This window comes from Heteronotia binoei, chromosome 7 (genome assembly GCF_032191835.1).
Source record: "Heteronotia binoei isolate CCM8104 ecotype False Entrance Well chromosome 7, APGP_CSIRO_Hbin_v1, whole genome shotgun sequence".
Lineage (NCBI taxonomy): Eukaryota > Metazoa > Chordata > Lepidosauria > Squamata > Gekkonidae > Heteronotia > Heteronotia binoei.
The window spans coordinates 81,961,563-81,986,354 of record NC_083229.1 but is presented as its reverse complement, the minus strand read 5'-3'; the positions used below and the strand labels follow the sequence as shown (position 1 = coordinate 81,986,354).

At 40.6% G+C, this 24,792-nt stretch overlaps 1 protein-coding gene across 1 annotated transcript; it reads right to left on the bottom strand.

The window, feature by feature from the left end:
- Positions 1-672: 672 nt before the first annotated feature.
- Positions 673-22,572, bottom strand: CLUL1 (clusterin like 1). Its single transcript, XM_060242976.1, has 8 exons — positions 22,530-22,572; positions 22,166-22,270; positions 20,143-20,291; positions 17,873-18,040; positions 10,655-11,099; positions 4,489-4,626; positions 2,143-2,357; positions 673-879 (listed from the first exon to the last, which is right to left on the bottom strand). The coding sequence occupies exons 2-8, from the start codon at positions 22,263-22,265 to the stop codon at positions 700-702; spliced, it is 1,395 nt and encodes a 464-aa protein (XP_060098959.1). The 5' UTR covers positions 22,266-22,270; positions 22,530-22,572; the 3' UTR covers positions 673-699.
- Between the last annotated feature and the right edge of the window lie 2,220 nt (positions 22,573-24,792).

Here is a 24,792-nt window from a genome sequence, read left to right as displayed (position 1 = left end):
GCACACAAGCCAAATGCTAAGAAAAGCTGTGTCTGACAGAGTCCTCAGGTTAGCTACATACCTTCAAAGTTGTTGGTTTTTTACTGAATATAAATATCAATGAGTTATTTGATATGAAAAATTCCTTCCCTGCAGGTCTGTTCTGTAGAATGAGCTTTGGTGTACTTAACTAAAGAAGAATATACCGGATTTAAAGTAGATCGTATTTGACAGATCTTCCTGCCTAGCAAGAAAAAAAAGTATTTATTATTTATTTATTATTTTCAGTTTATAGCCCACCTTTTCCAAATGGGCTCTGAGCAGGTAGCAACAGTCAATTCACATTCACAATTCACAAATTCACATTGTGAATAAAACACAAACATTTTAAAACTAATTCTAAACATAGACTAATAATCTATAATCCCAGGGTGTGTATTTTCAGCAGCATGGGAATACATTATGGAAACATATCAGACTCTGATTAGATAAAGACTGTACCAAACATTTGGATTGGTTTGTAATCTTCCCCTTTTAGATTTTTTTTCTGTACTTAACTACCTATGTTACATTTACAAGTCTCATTTCCCACCTAGTGGTGCATAAAATGCAAAAAGAACTGGAACTTCTGCCTGCCAGACAATCTGAGGATTTCCTGGTTATTCTACACGCAATGCCATAGAATAATTAATTAATGGAAACAGAACCAATTTGCCATACCTAGAAATTCTTCCTGTAAAGCTGTAAAGCTTTCTCGGCTACATATTCAATGAATGCAGAACTCTGTATGTCTAAATCCTGGGGAACTTTAATTGTGAAAGTAGGTGAAGTCAAAATATTCACATGTACTGTTGTTTCATTCAGACCGGAAGCTTCACCTGCCTTGGCATCAGAAGAAACCTGAAAGGGAACACCTTGATATGATATGTTCATATTGTTTTAAAATATATATTTAAAGCTCAGTTGTTAAGAATCAGATTAATACATGGCATTGGTTGTTTTCAAGTCACTCTAATATTTTGTTAAATTGGGTTATTTTGGCTACCTTTGGCAGAAGGCTGCAATTAAAGGATGCCAGATAGAATTAGTCTACAGTGTGAGCTCCAGAATTCCTTGTCAGCTATGGGCAGCTCTGGTGGTAAATACCTTTACAGGATTATAGACTGGAATGAGTAAAGAAATTTATGGGCTGAAAAACAGCCATTCTTTACAAGCAGAACTTTAAAAAAAAAGCCTCCATAAAGTATGCTATTCTCAAATATTGCAGAACCTATATGTTAGATTAAAGTTAGTTTGGGGGTTCTGTTAATGTTGTTCATTAGAGAAATCAAACCAATTTAAGGATATCGTCCAAATTTATTTAATGCAGGGGTGCATAGACAGACTATACAGTAACCAAACAATTGGTGCTTGGGGAGAGGGGCAACAGTGGGAGGGCTACTGGTGTCCTGGTGGAGCTCCTGATTTTTTTGGCCACTATGTGATGGTGTTGGACTGGATGGGCCATTGGCCTGATCCAGTATGGCATCTCTTATGTCCTTAAAATGTGGAAGGGTTAAAGTTGGAAGTTTCAGGAATGTTTACTTGGAAGTAACTAACAGAATTCAAGGGTCCTGACTGCAGCTGAAGGAAAGGATTTTAAACAGGTCTCCCATTTTTATTCAAAAAGTGTTCTTGGATTGCAGATTTAGCCTAACAGTTTTTGAGGCAGCCACTGGAAATGTTGAAGGCTCAATATATGATATACAGCATATACAGTGATAAAACTCATAACATTCTCTTTGACGTACTCTGACTTTATTATATTGACCTAAAGAAGATATTTGAGTTACATGTCAGTCACCAGCAAGAATCTGGAAAAGCAACCTAAAGGCACTAAAACCTGTTAGTGCCATTTTATTCCTCTCAGATGGTGATACAGGTCACTTACTCATCACGCTAAAAGGATTTAGAGTACGCTAGTGGCTAAACTGGAGTGTCAGATTACCAAGGGATTATCAAGTATAGTCAAAATCTACCTCAATAAGAGCTTAGTATTTTAAAGACCAAAAATAACACACACATTCCCCCTGATAGTACTGAGCTGGTAAATGTCAGTGAACTGTGGAGAACAGAAACATCATTGTGCTGTGATCACTTCCATTTTTAATGCATGGCATTTACCTTTACTATCTTGAAAATGTTCTCTGGTCCAATGGTCCTGTCAGATAGTTCGGACACCCATCCAAACCTTTCTTTCATTTTATTCAACAAGTAGGATGTATCTTCTGTGTGACGTTGGACCATCTGGAAAATCTGTTGATACTGCTCAGCAGAGATGTTAACCAATTTAAAGGCATCGTCGAACTTTATATGTAGCTCAGGGACATTGGGGCAGACTGTACAATAATCAAACATTGTTTAGGAGGTTAAAAATTGATAACTGACACATTGCTATAGCACAATAACAACTTTACCATGAGCCATTGCTAAGATCTATTAGTCTCCAGGACTCTAGTGCTTTTCAGAGTAAGAAGGGGAATTTTTGTTATATGTTTCTCTAGAATGAAATGGGATAGAGACTTACTATTTTTAAAAGAAAGCTGGGAACTAGTAGACTGTTACAACTTTGTTGTGCTGTGATGATGTGTCAATTACTATTTTTTTAAAAGCCTCCACCCTTCAGTGGCACAGGGAAAATGGATGCAGGGGACTGAAACAAGGAAAATGGTGTTGATATGGGTGAAACATACAAAAAATGCACACCTTCCATCCACAGGATGTCTGAATATACTTCAACTATGATTTTCCAAACAGATCATACCAAACTAGGTTTGGCAAAGATCCCAGCAAAGTGAGGGGAAGCAAGACAAATAGAGGATGACATCTTGTGGATGCTCCTGGAAACAAAACTACAGTAAGGGAGCTACAGCAGAGCAAAACTTTAATGTGGAAGCAGCCATGGCCTTCCAAAGGCCAACACACTGTCCACTGAAGGGGCTCATGCCTCTTCTGGATCTGCAATAGCAGGTGAAAACTTCAGCCAGAAGGAAATGTTTAAGATCAGTTAAAATAAAGTGCAATGACAATTTAAACTAAGCTCATTGAGATTTCTCTTGCATCTTTCTAAATACACCAACTGAATCAGGAAGTGGGAATGAAAAAACCAGCTGTGAAACATACTGACTATTTAGGACTAACAACTGTTATGATTTCTCTCTGATATTAGGGCCATCTTTCTGATAAAATCTGCATAAAAGCCCATGTGTAGACTCACACATGATTAGACTTATCTATTTTGTGCTGAGTGATAGGAGTAGAACTGTATCAACCTGTGATTTCCAGTACAGGCAGTTCCCTCCCCCTCTTCTTTATAATTATGCATGATATAAAGGTAAAAAAGGTAAACACCAGTCGTTTTCGACTCTGGGGTGATGTTCACAATGTTTTCACAGCAGACTTTTTTACAGGGTGGTTTGCCATTGCCTTCCCCAGTCATCTACACTTTCACCCCAGCAAGCTGAGTACTCATTTTACCAACCTCAGAAGGATGAAAGGCTGAGTCAACCTCGAGTTGGCTACCTGAACCAGCTTCCGCTGGGATCAAACTCAGATTGTAAGCAGAGGGCTCCGAATGCAGTACTGCAGCTTTACCACTCTGCGCCACGGGGCTCTTATGCATGATATACAGTTTATTATTTATTTATTTATAAAATCTGTATACCAGCCATCAAGACCTGTCTATTGCAGTTCACAACTGACAACTAAAACAATAAAAAGTAAAAATGACTCAATGCAAGCAAAAACAAGTCAACCCAATAAAAACAAGCTGGGGCACAAAAGCACATGAAGCAGAGCAGTCTAAAATGGCATTAATAAAAGTCTTCAGTCAAGAAACAGACCACAAAACAGATAAAGAGGTGGAACTCCTTAGTTAAAATCCTGGGTTAAGAGAAATGTTTTGGTCTGGTACCTAATGGAAAGTAAATTAGGTGCCAGACAAGCCCCAAGAGGGATGGCATTCCAAAGGTGATGCACCACCAGCAGAACAAAAAACCTGTCTCTGCAGGCAAGAGGCACAGAAAGCAGAATTTGAGAAAAGGTAGGCTGGATAATGCAACAGGGTTGGACCTTCCAGTACAAAAAGCAAAGTACAGTAGTAATTAAAATGTTTACTAAATGATTTAACTGAGTTTGTGATTTATCAAGCCTACAAACATCTAAAATTAAAATCACAATAGTTTGTACTTGAGCTAGGGTTGCCAGGTTGGTGGGGGGGCACAGGAGCTATAGGGTTTCTAGCTCCAGGCTGGAAATCTCCAAGAGATTTGGGGGTGGAGCCTGGGGAAGACAGGGACCTCAGGGGATTACAGTGTTATAGAGTCCATTCTTCAGAGTGCCCACTTTCTCCAGGGAAAGTAGTCTAGAGATGAGTTGTAATTCCAAGAAATTCTGGCATTCCTAGCTGAGCATATAATATGCAGTATTATAGTTAAGCCATATATCAGAGGCTACTGGATCATTGTTTACCTTGCAAAAGAGTATCCTGGCATTTCTGGCACTTCTCTTGAAACTGAGGGCAACCTGATGAATTCTGACGCAGTTTATTACATAGAACTCTTTCCCGACCTGGTACAATCTTAGAGAACATTCCACTTTTGTCAGAATCTAGAATGAACACACATATGCATATAGTATCATTAACACACATTGTCATTTTAATGCTATGTTAAATAGCAATGCAGTTTATTATTTTTTAATTCATTATTTTGAATTTCTATCCCACCCTCCCCACAAGTGGGCTCAGGGTGGGTAACAACAAAGTTAACACATTAAAAACAGTTAAACTTCTTAAAACAGCTATACAATTTAAATAAACTAAAAGATGGCAAAAGAGAAATAGCAATCATATGTAAGCCCTTAACCTGGGCAGACAGAATGGAGTCAATCAGCATTACCAGGGTGTCAAGCCCCATTATTTTGGCTAACCATAGCAGGCCAGGTAGTAGCCCAAGGCCCTGACCAGTCTCCATTATTTACAGTTTAGGAGACACATAAGCACGACCATCTGGCAGCAGAATGTTTATAATACCGAAAGGGCCTGCTGTGTATCAAGGATGTACTCCCCTAATTCACAGGCTCGCTTATCTTTTCACAGTATAGTATGAGAATGCTTTTGTAGTAGGAAAGATAGTTGTTGCTTTTACCTCTGAACCTAAGATTCAAATGAAGCGCCTTTAGTAAGGTTTTATGATACTCTATATAGCAAGCATGTAACCTTTTGTATCTCAGTAATTCCACTGGCTGTTAAGTGAATTCCTGAATAAACAAGTTTATTTGAAAGCAACGAAGGACTTCATTATTGGGAATATCGGGCTTTTTTGACACAGGGCTTTTTTTGTAGAAAAAGCCCAGTAGGAGTTCATCTGCATATTAGGCCACACCACCTGACATCACCAGAAGTTCACTAATTTCAACTAAGTTACTACAAATCCTACTTTCATATTTCAGTGAATTTCATGCTTCAGGGAGAATAAAACACTTTTGTACTTGTCTTCTCAGGAAAACCTGCACATATAAGTCTTAAAGATGCCGCTGGACTCAAACTTTGTTTTGCTGCTTCAGACCAACATGACTACCCTCCTGGATCTATCCCATTGATAGAGCCACCTTTCCTGAGCACCAAGGAACTGCTTGGTCCAGTTAAACCAGCATTCTGCTTCCTGCAGTGGCAAGCCAGATGTCTCTGGGAAATCCACAGCAATCACTTTCAACAGCCATTACACCTCCGAGTTACACTGCCCTGAATATGGAGGCTCCATTTGGCCATCCTGGCTAACATCTGCTGATCCATGAATTTGTCTAGCTCCCTTTTAATGCCATTAAAGCCCCATCTGAACAGCCTTAAAAAAAACAACCCTGCTCTTCTGCCACTAATTTCAAGCACCCCCCCCCCCCCAAAAGCACCTTTAATAGGATTTTTAAAAATTCTCCAGAGTCCCAGAGCCACAAAAGCATTAAAACTGTAACCAGTCAGTTCTGGGCTTTTGCCTTCCTCCAGAACACAGAGAGAAAAGTGGTCCATTCTCAGAGTTTGTTTTCCTTTGGACAAACTAGCAACATGCTTTGGGAACAGCAGCCTCTCTTGCACTCAGCTAGGGTTGCCAATCTCCAGACAGAGCCTGGAGTTCTTTCAGAATTACAACTATCTCCAGCCTACAGAGATCAGCTCTCCTGGGGAAACAGCTGCTTTAGAGAGAAGACTCTGTTGGTCTACCATAGATTCTAGGTGAAACCCCTTCCCAAATTCCCTCCTCCATAGACACCACCCCCAAATCTCCAAGAATTTCTCAGGCTGGAGTTGACAACCCTATCTAAAGCCCCAAAGCATTCGTGCTGCAAGTAGGAACCAAAACTCAAGCCGCCACCAAGCTATAGAAACTAGCCATAAAGACATAGAAATCAAACCTTTGGGGCTTTAAATAGGGTTGTCAACTCAGCCTGAGAAACTATCCAAGTCTGGAGAAAGGATTTTGGGCTCCAGTCCCTGTGAGGCTTCATTTATCCTGTGGGAGGCACTATGCTTTCGATTGCTGAGCCAGGTCCGGGACTCATTCCCTCCCCCCCCAACAGTACTCATACTCAGTCCTGGAATGTATAAAACTGGGCGAGGTGAAAGTGTTCCCAAGTGAGTACAAAGCGCAAAGAGAGAAAGGGAGCTGCAGAACACAGGGTGACCCATCTATCCCCTGTGAATTGGGATAGCGGGAGTGGGGCTAGAATTGTCATACTTTTTACTTGTGAAAGGAACAAAAGAAAGACTCTCCAGGGGCCACAACCTTCTTTATGCCTGCTTGCAACAGGGTTAGGGGAGTGTCTCTCTCTCCTATGCAACTCCCTGATTTTGGCTCCGTTCTCGCAAATGCAAGCCTACGCTCTCTCACTCTTTTGCAAGCTCACCTGTCTTGCCCCCAGTTGCTCCTCGGCTTTGCCCTGCAAGAAAATCTCAAACCAAGCCCTCCCCCTATTGCTGAGCTGCCTCTCTAGGCTTGCACACACTCTCACTTTAACCCTCAGAATGACAGTGAGTTACAGTGACAGTTACTTAGCAGAAAGGGAAATTCTGTCTGCTTGACTTTGGTTTGTGGCTGCCAGCCCTGCTAGTGCCACCCACCTTCCCATGCCTCCTCCGCTATCACAGAGGAACCTTGAGGCCCCGCCCAGTCTGGGAGCACGGGGCTGCCGCATGTCGGGTCAGGCCAGCTGAAGCCCTGGCCATCCCAGGTGGAGCTGCTCTCCAGTGGGCTCCAGCACAAGAAAAGCCCTGAGCATTACATAATATCAGTACTCCATATAAGCAGATGGATGGGCAGGGCTGGGCAATGTTGGCAGGGAGGCCAAATGGTTGAGTTTGCCATTTTGGCAGTTTAAAAATCAATGTAAACATGGAATATTCCCATTAAAGAATAACATATTTCTGAGAGCCAAGGTAGACATGATGGCAGTTCCAAGAGTTTATATATAGAACTACCCCAATCATACAAAAAGGGTAGCAAGGGGAAACAATAAAAAAGATGCACTGATGAGTGGAACAGAGCCCTCCTCCACATCTCCTGTTCTGTCTTACTGCCATTCAGTCAAGAAACTCTTTTATCTAGGGACACATGTACTTCTGGAGCTCCAAATGGGAATAGTGCTAGAGACAGGGCCTCTGTGGTGTGTGGGAGCGGGGAATCTTAGAGGTATGCACATTGCTAGTTGTGTTTCATTACTTCATTATGCATTTATTCATTGTCTGCATTCCACTGGTTTGTGTGGGGAGCACATTTTCATCTGTAACAGTTTCATTTTCCATCCAATTTGAATGAAATTCCCAGGATAGGACTCCTCTCAGCCAACTGGCAAGTGGATAGGAGAAAGGATCCAAGTTTTCTAGGTAATTAACAAGGTATTCCTACACAGCGTTACAATTTCTAAGACCATTGACCTCTGAGAGATTCAATAGGGTTGCCCTGTAACTTCTCACTTGCCAAGGAGCACCTCCAGGAGGCAGTATTACAGAACAGGCTGATGGAGGTGTTGGCACCCAAAGTAAGGCAGTAGGGCAGTTAATGAAGTAGTCAGAGGCTTGCTTTTTGCTAACCTATGGAAGCTGTTGAAGTTACAGGGAAGACAGAGAACATCTGGCACCTTGAGAAGGGCAGGTAGGACGGAATGAGGACTGAAAAGGCAACAGAATAGAGCAGGTACAGAGAGAATCTGGGAACTCCAAGAGAGGGAGGTGGCATAGGAGTACAGAAGCTTACATTCTTAAAAAAAAACAGACATAGGCAGATTATGAAAAGCAAGCTGTAGAATGATAGCATTTGTTAAATCATTTTAAATCTATATGCAGAAACAGACTGAATATTGATGTGAAGTCAGTACAAATATTCACAGTAACATGCCAGACAGTGAAACTTAGGTGTAGAGTACAAAATTAACAGACATTAGAAGTGACTGCAAGATATACCCATCTAGGGCACTTGCCTAGGACACTCTTGATACCAACTGACATGATGCCAGGTGATTCCGGCTGAGAAAAATATGTCGATAAGTATAGCTGAGATTGGATTAAAGCAGTTGGTAAGACCTGTGAATGGCAGCAAATTAGCATACAATTGCAAGAGCTAACAAACAGATGTGAGAACTGAGTTTGAGTCCAGAGTCACCTTCAAGACCAACAAAGTTCAATTCTGGATATAAGCAAGAGCTGAGGATGCTTTCACATAGCAACTGTTTGCAAGTGGATTTTGCTGTTCTTACACAATAAAAAATTCAATTGCAAAGTGTGCTATTTAGTGTGTGTGAACACACCCTGAGAGACTTAGCATGTGTAGATGCATAATTCTTCAGATACATTGAAACAGATCTCCTCAAGCATTAAATATTGGGGGGGCATCATTTGTCAGGAAGGTCTAATCAGAGTCAGGAAACGTAACTACAGCTAAGACTGGAATAACACAGTTGGTAAGATCTGTGAATGGCAGCAAATTAGCATACAGATAATAAAAGTGTTAACAACAGACATGAGAACTAAGCTTGAGTCCAATGGCACCTTTAAAGTTTCATTTTGCCAAGATTCTTCCAATTTTAGATGTACTGTGTCAAGTTGCCGCCATTCACAGTTCTTACCAACCTTTTTTATCCAATGTCAGCTATACTTATCAGCCAGTTACTTTTGCACCTTGACTCTAACTAGCCCTTCTCGGCCACGAAACCCCACTCCTACCTAAATGTAATGCTTGAGGATATTTGTTTCAGTATCTGAAGATGTGTGTATCTACACAAGCCCCATGAGGAAAGGCTGAGGGACTTGGGAATGTTCAGTCTGCAGAAGAGGAGGCTGATAAAGGACATGATTGCTTTCATTACATTTTTGAAGGGCTGTCAGAGGAGGGGAGGAAGCTGTTCTTGTTGGCAACAGAGAAGACTCACAATAATGGGTTTAAATTAAGAGTGGGAAGGTATATTAGGAAAAACTTTTTTACAATAAGACTTGTTCAACAGTGGAATCAGCTACCTAGGGAGCTGAGCTTCCCCTCACAGGCAGTCTTTAAGCAGCGACTGGACAAACACTTGTCCAGGGATGCTCTAGGATGATCCTGTACTGAGCAGAGGGTTGGGTTAGATGGCCTGGATGGCCCCTTCCATCTCTGTGATTTTATTATTCATTCTCTCAGTTCTCGCTTATACCCAGACTTGAACTTAGTTGGTCTTGCAGGTGAGACTGAACCAAAACTTAATTCTCACATCTATTTGTTAACTCTTGTAACTGTATGCTAAGTTTAATTCTGGGTATAATTCTGGCAGTGATTGGTGGAATTGGTTTGAAGAGGAAGAGCATTTATGAAAAAATTCCGTGATTTGTTTTATCTTTGCTGACGGGAAATGTCATTCTCCACCAACTCCCCCCTCCCTGAATCTGAACTGAGCATGAACTTGAAAACAGGCAGTCAGATGCCAAAATAATGAATATTAATAAACTTTCTCCGTTCATGTTTATAACAATGATAATGAACAGGATTTGCTTTCAGTTTTTTATGTGTTAATAAACCAGTGTACACTGGGCAGGATTTAGCAGTTTTCATCCATGAGCCTCTTTTAAAACTGGATTAGCTGCATCCTTTGTATGTTGAACACATGGAATTGCTGGCCCCAAGCAATTTAATTTTTTTTAAAAAAATAAAATAAAATGATACACTATGGGCATAAAGATCAAATACCAATCTTTTCTAACAGTCTCACAAGGCATATTTGCAGCTGCCCTGGCCAGTGTCCCTCAGCATGCTATACAACATTGCAGCAATGTTACATGATTCTCACGGGCACATACATATTACCACAAATATTTATGGTGATGTGGTGGGAAGTGCTGTAAAGTCACAGGTAACTTATGGTGATCCCATGGGAGTTTTAGGCCAGAGATGATCAGAGGTGGTTTGCTACTGCCTGCCTACCTCTGCCTGCCTCTGCCTGGTATTACTTGGTGGTCTCCCATTCAAATACTAGTCAAAAGCTCCCTGCTTAACTTCTCAGCTCTAACAAGATCAAGCTAAGCTGGGCTACCGAAGTCAGGGGACAAATACTTATGACTGAGTTTTAAAGGCTAAATGCCACCAGGTCAAAGATCTATATTATTTATTCTAAAACTTGCCTTGAATTTGTTCAGCCATCTCCTTTGCAGTCTTTGTGTATCCTTCAAATGCATCAGTAAACATTTCACTAACACCATCCACAACAGTTTTGCTGAAATCAACTACAAGCTGGAAGAAGTCTTGGACCCCCCATTTATTTGGGGAGCCAGTATTTCTCATAGAATCCTCAGTGAAAGTTGGTAAAAAATAGGAGTCTGTTGTGTCTGGATCAGACATAAAATACATTTGAAAGGACTGGTCAAATTCTTTTTGCATCTGTTTGAAAAAAAGAATGCTTTTTTCAAACATTGTACCCACATCAGACAAGAGTTGATTAAACAAATTTTCTATTTGTACTAGTTGGACATCTTGTTTTTCAGTCTTCTGATTAAATTGGAGCTCTTTCCCCTCAGTTTCATACATAGAAACTGATATTGGGGTCATCTTTCTGAAAAAATCTCGAATCTGTAGGCAGGAAGCAAAAAAATGTTAACAGTAAATTCGTTAATCATCATCCTAATTCAAATGCACATTGTAAATTCAAGAATAAATTTCTGACTTTGTATTATCAAATCTTGCCCTATTTTCAAAATACTGAAAGGTCATAAGTGAGGCAGCATTTCTAGGGAAACAGTGTTAATCTTTGCCAAAATTAAAAACAGGAACTTTACTGTAGTCTTATACCTTAACCAACAACCAGAAAATAAAGTTTGTTTTTCTGATGATGAGTCTCATCACTGACAGTTCTGGCAAAATAAATGTACACAATAGAAGAGATCAAATCCAGATTTAAGGATATGATAGGCAAGCTACATCTTACAGCTTCACAAACATGAGAAGCTTGTTAAGTCACTCCTAGCCTAAATTCACAACTACTGTCCACCCAGGCTCAGACCAGTCACACTGCTGTTTGCTTGGACAGCTAAGACAGAGGGAGAGAAAGAGGATGCTTTCACATGCATTGGATAATGCACTTTAGCAATCATTTGCAACTATTTTACACAGGAAAAAATCCAGTTGCAAACAATTGATAGAGTACACTTGAAGTACATTATGTGAAAGGAACCTGATAACTAGTATAATTTGTGAAAGGAATCTGATAACATTACATTATGTGAAAGGAACCTGATAACTAGTATAATTTCTGTGGTATTAATGTATTTTTAAAATTTTATTGGGACTTAACCTGACATAGTTTGGAGATTTGAGCTGCTCCAGCATTTTCAGTTACTTTGCTCCACCACCCTGTTTATACATGAGGAGAGGAATGGGATCCCATCCTCTGTGCGCCCTTAACTTCTCTATCTGCACCTTCAGCTGAAAGTGTGAATACAGCTCTACTTACATAGAACTATAACAATCACAGGCTTTATCCCTGCAATCTGAAACCCTGCAAAGGCTCGCAGTCACATGTGCATCTAGTTGTACGTCTATGTGGCTCTATGCACACCTTCAGCTGGAAGCATGGAGATTAGTGCCCTGTAGCAGACCCTGTTATCAGAGTCTTGTTCCCCTACATTTTTCTCCCATCAGTGTAATATTTTTGCATCAAGGTAAGTCAAATTCCCCACCATAACTATCCAAGCAAATTTACACATATCTGGTCAGATTATAGACTCCAACTGTTCATGATAGGGAACTGCACTGGGCACTAAGGTACACAATGCTCTTGAGCAAGGATTGGAAGATACCTGATACAATGACCTTGCTGAAGCTAAATAGATCTGCTTGGGTCCCCAAGTATGCCAACTGTCAACTATAAGTCCCTGACAAGGATCCGTTTCAAGTGTGTACTTTGAATTTTCATAATAGTATTATTGTTGCTGATGAAGAGCCAATTATCCAAGATATATTCCTATTTACACTCATATATTCATAACTGTATTGTCATATATACATAACTGTATTGTCATATATATGCCTATAATTGCACTAACACATATTTATAATGTTATTAATTACTAATTCATATATATCTCCTATGTAAGCTTGTAATCTTTTATGCATGAAAACATTGGTGAGAAGGAAAGTCACCATGGAGGGGAAGTTGTGGTGGGAAGCTCAGGCCTAATCTCATCTCTCTAGTAATGGAAGATAGGTACCAACTGAAGGTGTCTATGAATTGGAATGTGACCTTGATGGAGAGTAACCCTGTGGGCTGAAAAATAATTCAAAGACTTTTGAGCAGGAGGTTTTAGGCGGGAGAAGTGATGGATTGTTAACCTATAACGTATATTTAGATTGTAAATTTTGTTCTATATTAGTCTGGCAAGGCAGTAGCCTTGAGTATACATGCTACAAGGGTTTGCTATAGCATAGCCACATTGGCTATGGAGGCCCGATAGCAGCCACTGCGAGATCTGCCTTTTTCCACCTTAGGCGGGCGCAACAGTTGGTCCCTTTCCTAGAGCACAGCGACTTAGCAACAGTGATTCATGCAACGGTCACCTCGAGACTAGACTACTGTAATGCCCTCTACATGGGGCTGCCCATGTCCCGAATCCGGAAACTGCAGCTGGTGCAGAATGCAGCAGCCAGGCTACTATTGGGTCTCCCTATTCGGGACCATATACAGCCGGGGCTGCGGAGACTGCACTGGCTGCCAATAATATTCCGTATTCGCTACAAGGAGCTGATCATTACCTTTAAAGCCCTATATGGCCGAGGACCTGCCTACCTTAGGGACCGTCTCTCCCCACATATTCCCCAGAGGGTACTTAGATCTGGATCACAAAATCTATTAGCAATCGCTGGGCCGAGGGAGGTGAGATTGAAGGCTACTAGAGAAAGAGCCTTCTCTATTGCGACCCCCCACTGGTGGAACCGACTCCCAGATGATGTTAGAGCCTTGCAGGACCTTGCCCAGTTCCGCAAGGCCTGCAAAACAACATTATTTTGAATGGCCTTCAACCAAAGTACATAGATGCCCAACACCACTGAATGTATGGCATGAATTTTAGCACCAAAACTACTGTTTTAAAATTGTATTAATAATTTCAAACTGTAAACTGTTTTAACTTCTTAATTGATTTATTTTTGTAATTGTTTTTATTGTTTTATTGTTGATATTACAATGTTGTTAGCCGCCCTGAGCCTGCTTCGGCGGGGAAGGCGGGATATAAATATGAAAAATAAATAAATAAATATATGTTTCTTCATTAAAGCTTCTTCTGCAAGTACTCAAGAAATCTTGTGATAGATTCTGGGCAAAACCGTACACCAGCTAGTATTCCATTAGGTAAGAAAGACGTGGAATATGCATTACTGAAAATTGCCAATGATAGGAAATCTTACTTGGCATCCTTCCTGGTCCTCCCCTGTTTTGTTTGGATATGACATCCAGCATGGCCTGCACAATTTTTGCAGTCAGAACAGCATGACAGCTATGATATCCAAGATGCAGAATTCTTCCCTTTTTCTGCATTTGCGCAGAATCATGGACTACATACAGCCCTGGCTATTAAAAGGATAGAATCATGTTGTTTTGTTTATAGCCCTGCCACCCATATATGTGCCCACAAGGCAGCTCTGTTCATTAGACCATGGATTATTGGTAGTTCCCCTAATTAGGTCAGCAAGAATGACAGTTTCTGGCTCATGCTTTCTCTGTGGCTGTATCTTTGCTATGGCACTGGCTTCCTGAGGGCATGAGGAAGGCCCCCCACCCTCCACAGGTTTTAGAGGCCCTGAAAAGCAGAGCTCTTTCATTGTGCCTTCAGTCGCACATTAGTGAAGGCTGAGGCTTGCTTCCTTTTCTCTGTACTTCCTGCCAGTGTGATTTGTTGCCTTTATTTTATTTCTTATTTGATTAATTTTAGTCTACCTTTCTCACTGAGACTCAAAGTACACTACAAAATCAAAACAATGCAGTAGGACCACTATAAAGAATATAACCAACCAAGGTAGCTCTGCGGCTTTCCACACTGAGGCAGACCAGCAGAAGTACCCTGCCCCACCTATCCAGGAACACCCTGAGTCACTGATTGGCTAGGCAGCTTAGAGTTTGTTTGTTTACAGTCTGCCTCTCTCACTAAAGACCAATTACACAGTGTAAGTCAAATATCATTTAACAGGATGGAAAATCAAATGAACAGTACAATAGGGTTGCCAGCCTTCAGGTGGGGCCTGGAGATATCCTGCTTTTACAACTGATCTCCAGCTGGCAGAGATAAGTTCACTTGGAGAAAATGGCTGCTTTGATGGGTGGACTCTTTGCCATTGTACCATGCTGAGGCCCCTTCCCTCCCCAAACCCCTCCCTTTCCCATCTCCACTCCCAGAGTCTCCAGGTATTTTCCAACACAGACTTGGCAACCCTAAATTTACCTATGCAAAAAAGCTCTCTTTAGTAATTACAGTTTGCATAGACTGAGGAAAGCCAGAAGAGTGGGAGCCTTCTTAACCTCATTAGGCAGGCTATTTCATAAGGTGGGGACCACAACAAGAATGCACAAGTGCAGACAGTTATTGATACTTGGCAATTTATAGGGTGGCAGAAGGCCTAGCTGAGATGAGCAAAGATGTTATGACAGAGGATAGGGAGAAAAGCGGTTCTGCAGACCCAAAAGACCAAAGCCATGAAGGGCTTTGTATGTAATAGTCAATACCTTTAACTCAGTCAGGTAACTGAAGGGCAGCCAATGGAGTGACTGCAGAATGAGAGTGATATGCATGGTTTACCTAGCTGCAATGTTCTGTACTAACTGGAATCTCCAAATTGACTTTGAGTGGAGGGGAGATCTATGTATAGTGCATTACAGTAGTCCAGTCTTGATGTTATCATGGCATGGATCCAGATTAGTTGAGTCAACTTACTATCATAGTGGTGGGGAAAGGTATGAGGTGTAGTCAGAACCTGGTGCCATGAATCCCCTGGGATGAACTCAGGAGCAAAGTCTTCATATGATGACCAGGAGGAACCAGAGACTATTCTGAGGGAAGACCAGAGACTATTCTGCTGGACCCCCTCCAGACCCAGAGCCTCTTCTAGAACTAGAGTTCCTGGATCCCAAGGTCTTAGTTGAAGTACCTGACCCTGTAGCTCCAGGCAATGTTGCTAACATGCCAGAATCCATGGTAGCCTGCCTGGTAGAGCCACATCCTGGACTACCAGTCCCCAAAGTTCTCCCCTCACCTGGCAAGAACAACAGAGATGCTGGGCCCATGAGGAAGCATGAGGTTGGAAGCTGTGGTCCAGCTACTGATCCAGATGACTACCTAAGTGCACTTAATTATCCATGTGATTGGATAAGAGTGGGACCTCTTGCCCTCCTGGATACTTAAGCCCTGGGTAAGCAGAGAGCCTCATAGGTTCAACTAGTTCATATGGTCAGCTTGCTACTATGCTGTCTGTGAGACCCAGTCTGACACCTAGTTACTGAATCTGCTCCAAGCCCTTATTGTCAAAACCAGGATACCCAGAAGTGACACCAATTCTGGGTGACTGTGATGGATTCAGGAACTTAGCCTGAGTAGCTGGGGAACAGGCTTGTAGCGATTGGCTGGAACTTTGCCTGAGCAACGAAGAAGTATCCATATGCCGTTTGCTTAGCTGTGGAACACCTCAGGATTGGAGTCTTAGCCAGGGAGTCTTCAAGAGAAGTCTTCAGAGAAGGAGTCTGAAGTGAAGACTGTGGGCTTAGGCTGGTCAGTTGTACAACCAACTGGACAAGGGGCTGAGAGCAGCCAGTGAGGCTGGGCTCCTTGTAGGAGACAGAGCTGTGTAGTCTCTGTCTGAGAGAGAGAGTTTTCAGGCAGTTTGAAACTCTCTGAGGGAGATTTTGCCAGCACATCAGGCAATCTCCATGTACAAACTAGATCACACAAATACACACTGAAGGGGAGAACTGGATTCTGGTGGTCAGCAGGGTTACTCAGACCAGAAGACTTGCTGTGGGGCTGAGATCAGTATTGATGGATGCGAGTCCTGGAAGTTAGCTAGTGTGAGAGGGTCTGTGAGGGAGAATATTTTGGCAACCGTCAGGAGTTCTCTATGTGTGTGTGGAAAGAGTGATTGTATTTTGTTATTTTTATGATTTGGCATTGCCAAAGCTAGGGCTAAACAACAAGTAACTGCCTGGTTTATTGTTTATTTTAAAGATCTTCTGCCAGTGTTATTTGTTATATTTTACCTCAGCCTGATAAATCTCTACTCTCTGTAATTGATTTATTCTGCCAACCATCTGCCAACTGATTTGCCTTGTGAATATTGAACAGTTATAATTAATATTATTTTTGATCCCTCTCCCTTGCCTTTTGTTATCTAATAAATATTTTTGTGGTTTTTGACTTCAAAACCGTCTGGTGCCAATTTTTGAGTGTTCTGACAGGATTTTTGTGAGTCTGACTGAGGGACTGAGGGAAGGTGACTGGGGAGAAATTTAAAGTGGTCACCCTCTCGAGTAAGATCTGAGTAGCTTCTGACTTGATTCCTCACAGTGACACTCTAAGAAACACCTAAATCTCTGTGATAAACAGCATAGAAATTTTGCAGGTCACCTGGAAGTGGTGACCCTTCCGGGATCATATGCAATTCTTCAATTTCTTCTACCACATTGGCAGGCAAGTTTGGGCAGAGTTGGGTGGCTGGCCAGCAAGGAAGTCCCCTGAGCTGCCAGGATGGTAGTGCTGGAGTAGGAATGCCAGACCCCATACTGTCAGGGCCCACCTATCTGCCACCAGCCAAATGATTGGTGCGAGGGAATCATCCCCTCCCCCCCAAGCAGGGAAGAATGTCGGAAATTAACTAAGCTAATTTTACCATAGAGTATTTGCCCCAAAACCAGAGCATCAACACCTTCCCACTTCCATCCTCAATATGCCTATGTCACTTCTGGATCACGTAGGCATATCATGTTTATTTTTGGTGTTCCTCCCCACTCCTATTAAGTAACTCCCCATCTCCTCCACCTCTGACTGGTCTGATGGACCTGGCAACTCTGCACTGGAGCCAGAAGCACCCCTGGTGCTCCCCTGACCTCTGGCACCCTAGGCAATAGTGGCCTGCAATAGTGAATAAAAACTGGATTGTGGAATTAGAAAAATGCATGAAAATTAGTAAAATACATTAAAAACTGGGTTAGTATTATATTTCCTGACCCTTCAGTTAAGCAGTATCTATCTGTGAAAGTCAAATTTGTAAACACGTGGCTAATAAGTTGTTTACTTTGAGTTCTGTTTATGAGGAGAACTGCAGGTTATATTTAAAAATAAATAAAATACATTTAATTTGTGTCTTACCTTACTTGTAAAAGAGGACAAGCCACGTCGACAAGATGTATAAAATCTCATACAGTTGCTTTCTAGACAAGATTTGCATTCATCCCATAAATTCTGCAGAGACTCCTGACATATTTCTTCTTCTTCTTCCAGTCTCTCTTTCACTTCACTTATAAGTCTCAGAGCTTCCTAATTAGGGAATTAGTTAAAACATCTGAATCATGACTTACATCAGAGTAATTTCAGAGGGAAAAAATCACATTTTAAAAATCTGCATCAGTTCAGTCATAAATTTTCTTACCACAGCAATTGTGTCTCACTGTTAGTATACAATTCCAATCTGTCTTTGGATATGGATGCATGAAATGTTTGTATGAGTAACCTTATTTTCTGCATTTAAATATTCAGTGAGATCATTATTTCTACTTACAGCTTCATATTTAGCTACAAATTGGGTCCTGTGACACACAATTATGGAGCAAGAGAGGAAAAACCATAGCAAAAATAAATATTTTAGTCTTTTCACACACACCCTCCCACTCCCATGGAACCCACCACTCCAGGGAGACCCAGTGCCTCAGCTGTATAACTCTGTGTTATAGGGTTTCCTTGCAGTAGGAGATGGTGTGGCTGTGGTTCAGAAATTGTTCTGCATGTCCCATAGTTCCCCAGGTATGTAAGAACTACCTCCTGGCCTCTTCAGAAGCTGATGTGGCGATTCTCCTGTTCCACACGCAGAACACCCACTTAAAGAGAATGATACTTTTAATAGCCATCCCAAGAACATTGGTTCAAAGGAACACAGGTATGTAGGGGCCAGTTTTAGAGCATAATCCTAAACAGAGTTACAACCTTAGGATTGCACTTCAAGACATGTCCATTGCTTCCTTTCCCAAAGTCTGCTAGTTTGGCAATTCAGCAGCTGCTTCGGTTGCTTGAATTGTGGCTTGGCCCTGGTATACATTTATACACAGTCATAACGGCAACACAATCAGGCATTTGAACAAATGACATGCTAACAATGTACGTATTTGGCATACCAAGTTTTATAGGCTTCCTGTAGTGGATTTTGGTTACAACCAATACATTGACTGTAATCTATAAAGTCCTAACCAACTTGTGCTCATATATTTGTGAGACCACCTCTATCTTTGCATCCCATCGCAGCTTCTAAGATCAAGAGTGATAATGCCCTCTTTCAGTTTACCATCCATAGGCCAAATTACAACTGCAAAAGCCTAAGTAGCTGCTTCTTGACTACCCACTGTGACTTACCAAAGGTCAACAACAAATCCAATACTACAAGCTTCAATTTCCTTCATATAATTTTAATTGCCCTTGCTTCCTCCAAAGAATCCTGGGAACTATATTTTGGTAAATTGTGAGTATTGTCTGTTAGAGATACCAAACATCTTTTCCCACTCCAAAGGAACAAGTCCAAGGATTCAATTTAAAGAGGAAATTACTGTTAAATTAGATTTGTCTGAAGTGCTGAAAGGTATGTCTCTCAGTGGAGACGGCTTGTGACTGGAAAGGATCACTGGTTCTTCAGAATGCACTGAATAAAGTAGAAACAGAAGGAACCTGGATCAGCCAGTACAAATTCAGCTATTCTCTCTCTAAGGCTAATGCTTTTTAAGCAGCCCCAAACAATGTGTGTTTAGCTAGAAATAGGTCCCAATGAGTTCATGGAATCATCTCTATATTATGCATAAGATAGCAGCTAAGGATGGTTTTCCGTCACTGGTAAGTCAGATATAACCAGTGTTCCCTCTAAGCTGAGTTAGTGTGAGCTAGCTCAGTTTTTTAGCCTCCAACTCACACATTTTCCTCTCAGCTCAGGAAAAATGGCCCAAAGCAAACTAATTTATGTAGTAGCTTATAACTTTAATGACAGTAGCTCACTAAGTAGAATTTTTGCTGACAAGACTCCTCAGAGGGATATAACATATATGTTAAATTTACAAATCTCTATTTTCCATTTTCTAAATCGCATTTACAACAATTCAGAAGATGCATAATTTGTGAAACCACATTTACTGCATAGAGCTGCGAACAGAACTGCAAAAAAATATCCTGTCCCTTTGATAGAAATGGAAATGGGCAGCTGAAATTCTTCATGGCATGGAGCTAAATGATATCACCTGATAAATAGCATCCCATTAAGCAGGTACAAAAGGAACAGGATATATTTTTGTTGGCAACTATGCTAGTGCATCCCTTTGAAATTGACATGTAATAAATTTCAGCCACATAATATTTAAAAACCAGAACTACAGTTTACTATTTACCTCTTTTTCTTCACTGCTTTTCTTTAAGGCTTTCATCATCTCCATGTGTTTAGCTTCATTTCTTTCCATCATAATTTTCATCTGCTTGACACCAATCAGAGCTTTCTTTACCTCTTCATCTACATATTTCTCTCCAGCTTCCGATAAAACTGCAGGAGGAAATGCAATTGTTTTTTAAGTCAAGGCTTAAATATTGAGTTGTAATAATGTATATAGATAAAGATTAAAATCTTTTGCATGTGTATAAACAGAATCTTCACTTAATAAATATTAAGTGCATTAAATTCATCTTTTCTACAGTCATATGTATTAAGGTGTTTATTTTCTAAAATAAAGCATATTTTATATGTGCCAGCAGAATGTCCGTGAGAATTTAGCATTTTCCTCATGCCACAAAACAGCAAACTTCCAGCAATTTAGCAAGGCCAAAGCAATACACTTAAAAAAATACCTGTTTATTCATTTTTCATGGAAATGTCATCCACATCAAGAAGAATAGTACAAGTTAAGTGCCTAATAAGTTATACATGAGATAGCAAACTACCCCCATCCATAGTACTTTTCTTATATAGAATTAGCTTTTGTTTTCCTCAGTGCAGTTTACTGCACATTCAGGTTTTAATTAGCATTTTTCCCTCTCACATTTTGATCTTTAGGAGTGCATGGTTTAAAAATCAGGCTGGCATTCTGATCATATTTCTTTATTTATAATCCACCCTTCTCACAGGGACTGAAGACAGATTTTCAGTTGGCACTCTGCTGTAACTGAACCATTTCACCATTACCTAAAGTTTCTCATGGTATTGTACCACAAAATAGACACATGTAAGTTTGCCATATGGTGAAATTTATACACAGCACAGATACTACTTTCCCACATTTTGTCTGAAATTTCTTCCTGAAAAACACTGCTGGGTAGGAAATAGCAGGTATATTGGACCCAGTGAAGTATTTCTGCAGGCACAAGGACTTCCACCCTTGAAGTGCAAGCTTCATAGCATCCCCAAAATGACACCATTAAATCCTGATGCTGGAAGTCCCAATCCTCCCAGGAGCAGGGTTTCAGGGAGGCCTGAAATTCAGGAGGATAGAATAACTACAAAATTCACATTCTGCACATAGAAGTCCTTGTGCCTGCAGAAACACTGTGCTGGATCTAACTCATTAGTTGCCAATTGTTCACACATAATTTTCATTGCAGATCCTGCACAGATTTATTTTCAGCAGTTATGTACCTTTTAAACTAAGAATGAACAATAGAAACAGTCTTAGATACCATCTGTTTGAAAAATTTAAGACACCAAACCAGAAGCACCTTTAGGATTATTTTGTTGCTTTGTTCTTTTCAAAATAAAATGTTCACCCATCCAATGCTCCTTATTTGATCTAGAGCAGTTGTTCCCAACCTGGAGAGCACGGAATTCGGAGGGGGGCTGGGAGAAGGGGCACACAGCATTGTTACAAGATGTCCAAAAATTTATATGGTCTCTGCCATTTTGATAGTTCTGTCACTGGGCATTTTCTCGATCAAAGGATAGTAATAGTACAACTACTATCACGCAGGAGAGGATTTTTTGTAATGCTCAAAGAAGGCCCTCAAGGTTGAAAAGGACTGACCTAGAGATGGCATTAATCATTATAATCCAATTACATACATAAAAGTCCACATCTTTGTACTCCATATTCATTGTTCTACAGTAATTGTTTAGTCCACTTTCATACTCATATAAAAATTTATTGAGACAGTGAACACAGTGGAATAGTAAAAAGCTTTCAAGGGATAACTAAGCTGTATTAAGTGATCTTGAATACGAGTTCTTCATCATCTTTATTAGATGGTCAATAGACCTTTCAATAATGCAGCCATTAAACCAAATTATAACTAGTCATAATCTTGATCCAAGAGCTGCAGAAATTCTCACACTGTAGAAATCTGAGGCTGCTTCCTTATAGCTGTTGCAAGATGGTGGCCCCTTCACAGAGGCAACTTAAGGATATGTATAAGTGTTCCAAGCGCACATACCTTTCAGGTTTTCTATGTTTATGTCTTCTTCCTTGGCTGGTGCACCTTGCTGTCCCCTCAGCCATAGCAAGTATATCACAAACAGCAGGAAAGACTTCATGTTTTCTGTATTAAGAATCATTACAGTACATGAGTTAAGAATAATTTTTATCCTAGCATCAATGCAGTTTTTAGATAAAGCAATAGCCTAGTTTTAATATTTCATACACACACACACTTGAATAAAAACTGTTTCCATTCTCTTGTTGTCAAATACCTGAAAAAGTTTAAATTCACAGAAGGTGTCTTAATTTTTATTTGCAATTGAAACCTTATTTGCAACTGAAACATTCTCCTCATCAAGATACATGTCTTATTAACTCACCTTAAAACAAGTGATCCTTTCAATCCTGTTTCCACTGCTTTTCAATATGACCATAAGGGTATGAAATCAACAAAAGCACATCCAAGCATAATGCACCTCCAACTGAATTTAATGAAACTCTGTTGTACATAAAGGATTCCATGAAGTACAAGTCATCACATTTAATCCCAGAAACTTTAGTTGGAGAAATTTAAGCACATTCCTGATTTTTCATTGGAATCAGTGGGAGGTTGCAATTCTTAACTTTGACCAAATCATGCTTATTTTCTTTATTTTCCCTCTCATGTGCATTCAACTGTGTACAATATTTTATTTTTGAAAAACATTATCCCACAGGTCTTAGTTTATTCAAGAAAATACTATAATTTTTTTAGATTCTTTTTTTTTAAAAAAAGAAAAGAAGGTAAAGCACTTTCAAAATATTGATAATAATATCAGTTAGAAAGTTACAAATAAAAGCAAAAATATGAGTTTACATTTATAAAGCCAGCAGTATCAGGTGGCTAGCAAATATCATGAGAAAAAGTTCTATTTAATAGTAAAATTCTCAAGAGACCATATTTACCACTAATGCAGATCTTTCCTCCTGTAAACCTATTTCCAGCTTCAGGAAAGAACGAGGCTATGTGTTGTTCTAATTTCCAAGAGTGTCATGGATTTGCCATGTACATCTTATCTGATGACAAGGTACTTAATCCTATTAATGGGACATTTTGTGATTAGACTCAAGGTTTTACTTTCCTCTTTTTCAGACTTGTCCATGCTCACATCCAAAAATAAACACTAGAGGGAGCATAAGACACAACTGGAAAAAATAGGTTTTCTGTTTTCATAGGCTGAATATGCTTGTCAGTGGTTTGTTGGATTCTTGTCTTTTTAGGCTATTAAATTTCAACTAGTTCCTTTTAGGCCCTCTGAAATTAATGTGTGTGTGTATGTGTGTGTGTGTATATATATATAGCTTTCCTTTTTTGTCCTTGCAGTAGGAAAATGAAAATTATGGCTGTCAATACAAACAGAATGGTGGTGCCACTGTGTGAAAATTAAATATAAATAGGCCTCAGATTCAGTGGGAGCTCACAGGAGCACAGCTCCTGAACCTTTCTCAGAGTTCCACCTCCTCCTTCTGAGAGTTCCACCTCCTTGTCCATTGAATAGTATGTGCAGCTGCATAACAATCCCTGGATGAGCTCCACCACCTATTTTTCTACAAAATTGCCCCTGAATATAAATAAATGCAACCTCTAACACTTGAGAACTTATGATCCTTCTCCAAATTCTGTGTACAAATAATATAAATACAGTTGTCTAAAACTCATTAAAAGTTGATGTTTATTTCAGAAACTTCCCATAAACCTCACAGATCAGACACTGAAAGGATGGCAAAAGCCTCTTACCAACTTGTGGTCTAATAGGAAGCCCAGAGTCCCCTTTAAGATCCTATGTAGAGCCTCATCTGATGGTGACATGGGGTTCCCTGATCTTAAAGGGTATTATTATGCTGCTAATTTAGACACTTGCCCAGGGGAATGAGAACTTTCACTGACCAAATGGCACCAGGTGGTACTAGGGTAGCCAATCCCCAGCTGTGGGCAGGAGATCCCTCAGTTTGAAGGTCCTCGCCCCACTTCAGGGTCATCAGAAAATGGGGGGGGCAGAAATGTGTGCTAGGCATTCCATTATTCCCAATGGAGACCGATTCCCATAGAGTAGAATGGAGAATTGATCTGCAAGCATCTGGGGATATGTGGGGGCTGTTTTTTTAAGGTAGAGCCACCACATTTGCAGCATAGCATCCAGCACCACTCCCCAAAATACCCTCCAAGTTCCAGAAAGATTGGACCAGGGGGTCCAATTCTATGAGCCCCCAAAAGAAGGTGCCCCAATCCTTCATTATTTCCAATGGAGGGAAGGCATTTAATAGGTGTGCAGTCCCTTCAAATGTGATGACCAGAACTCCCTTTGGAGTTCAATTATGCTTCTCACAACCTTGCTCCTGGCTCCACCTTCAATGTCTCCTTGCTCCTCTCCCAAAGTCTCCTGGCTCCATCCCCAAAGTCCCCAGATATTCCTTGAATTGGACTTCGCAATCCTAGGTGGTACTACTCTCCCTCTTGGTTACATAAGATAAGTAAAAGCATCAGCCCATTGTGTTGGAAGGGATGCAGCCAAGTTGGCATATTCTGACACAGCTGGTGGTACTGTCCTATCATCCAGGGATTTTGGCAAGACATCTTAGCTAGGATTGGTAGAATAGCAAGTC

What these genes read in the sequence shown, in the direction of transcription:
- CLUL1 (XM_060242976.1), bottom strand. Translation starts at nt 22,265, where the DNA reads ATGAAGTCTTTCCTGCTGTTTGTGATATACTTGCTATGGCTGAGGGGA. An exon ending in AAACATAGAAAACCTGAAAG is followed by an intron (nt 20,292 to 22,165) that starts GTATGTGCGCTT and finishes TTCCTCCTGCAG; the next exon opens with TTTTATCGGAAGCTGGAGAG. An exon ending in AAAGCAGTGAAGAAAAAGAG is followed by an intron (nt 18,041 to 20,142) that starts GTAAATAGTAAA and finishes TTCCCTAATTAG; the next exon opens with GAAGCTCTGAGACTTATAAG.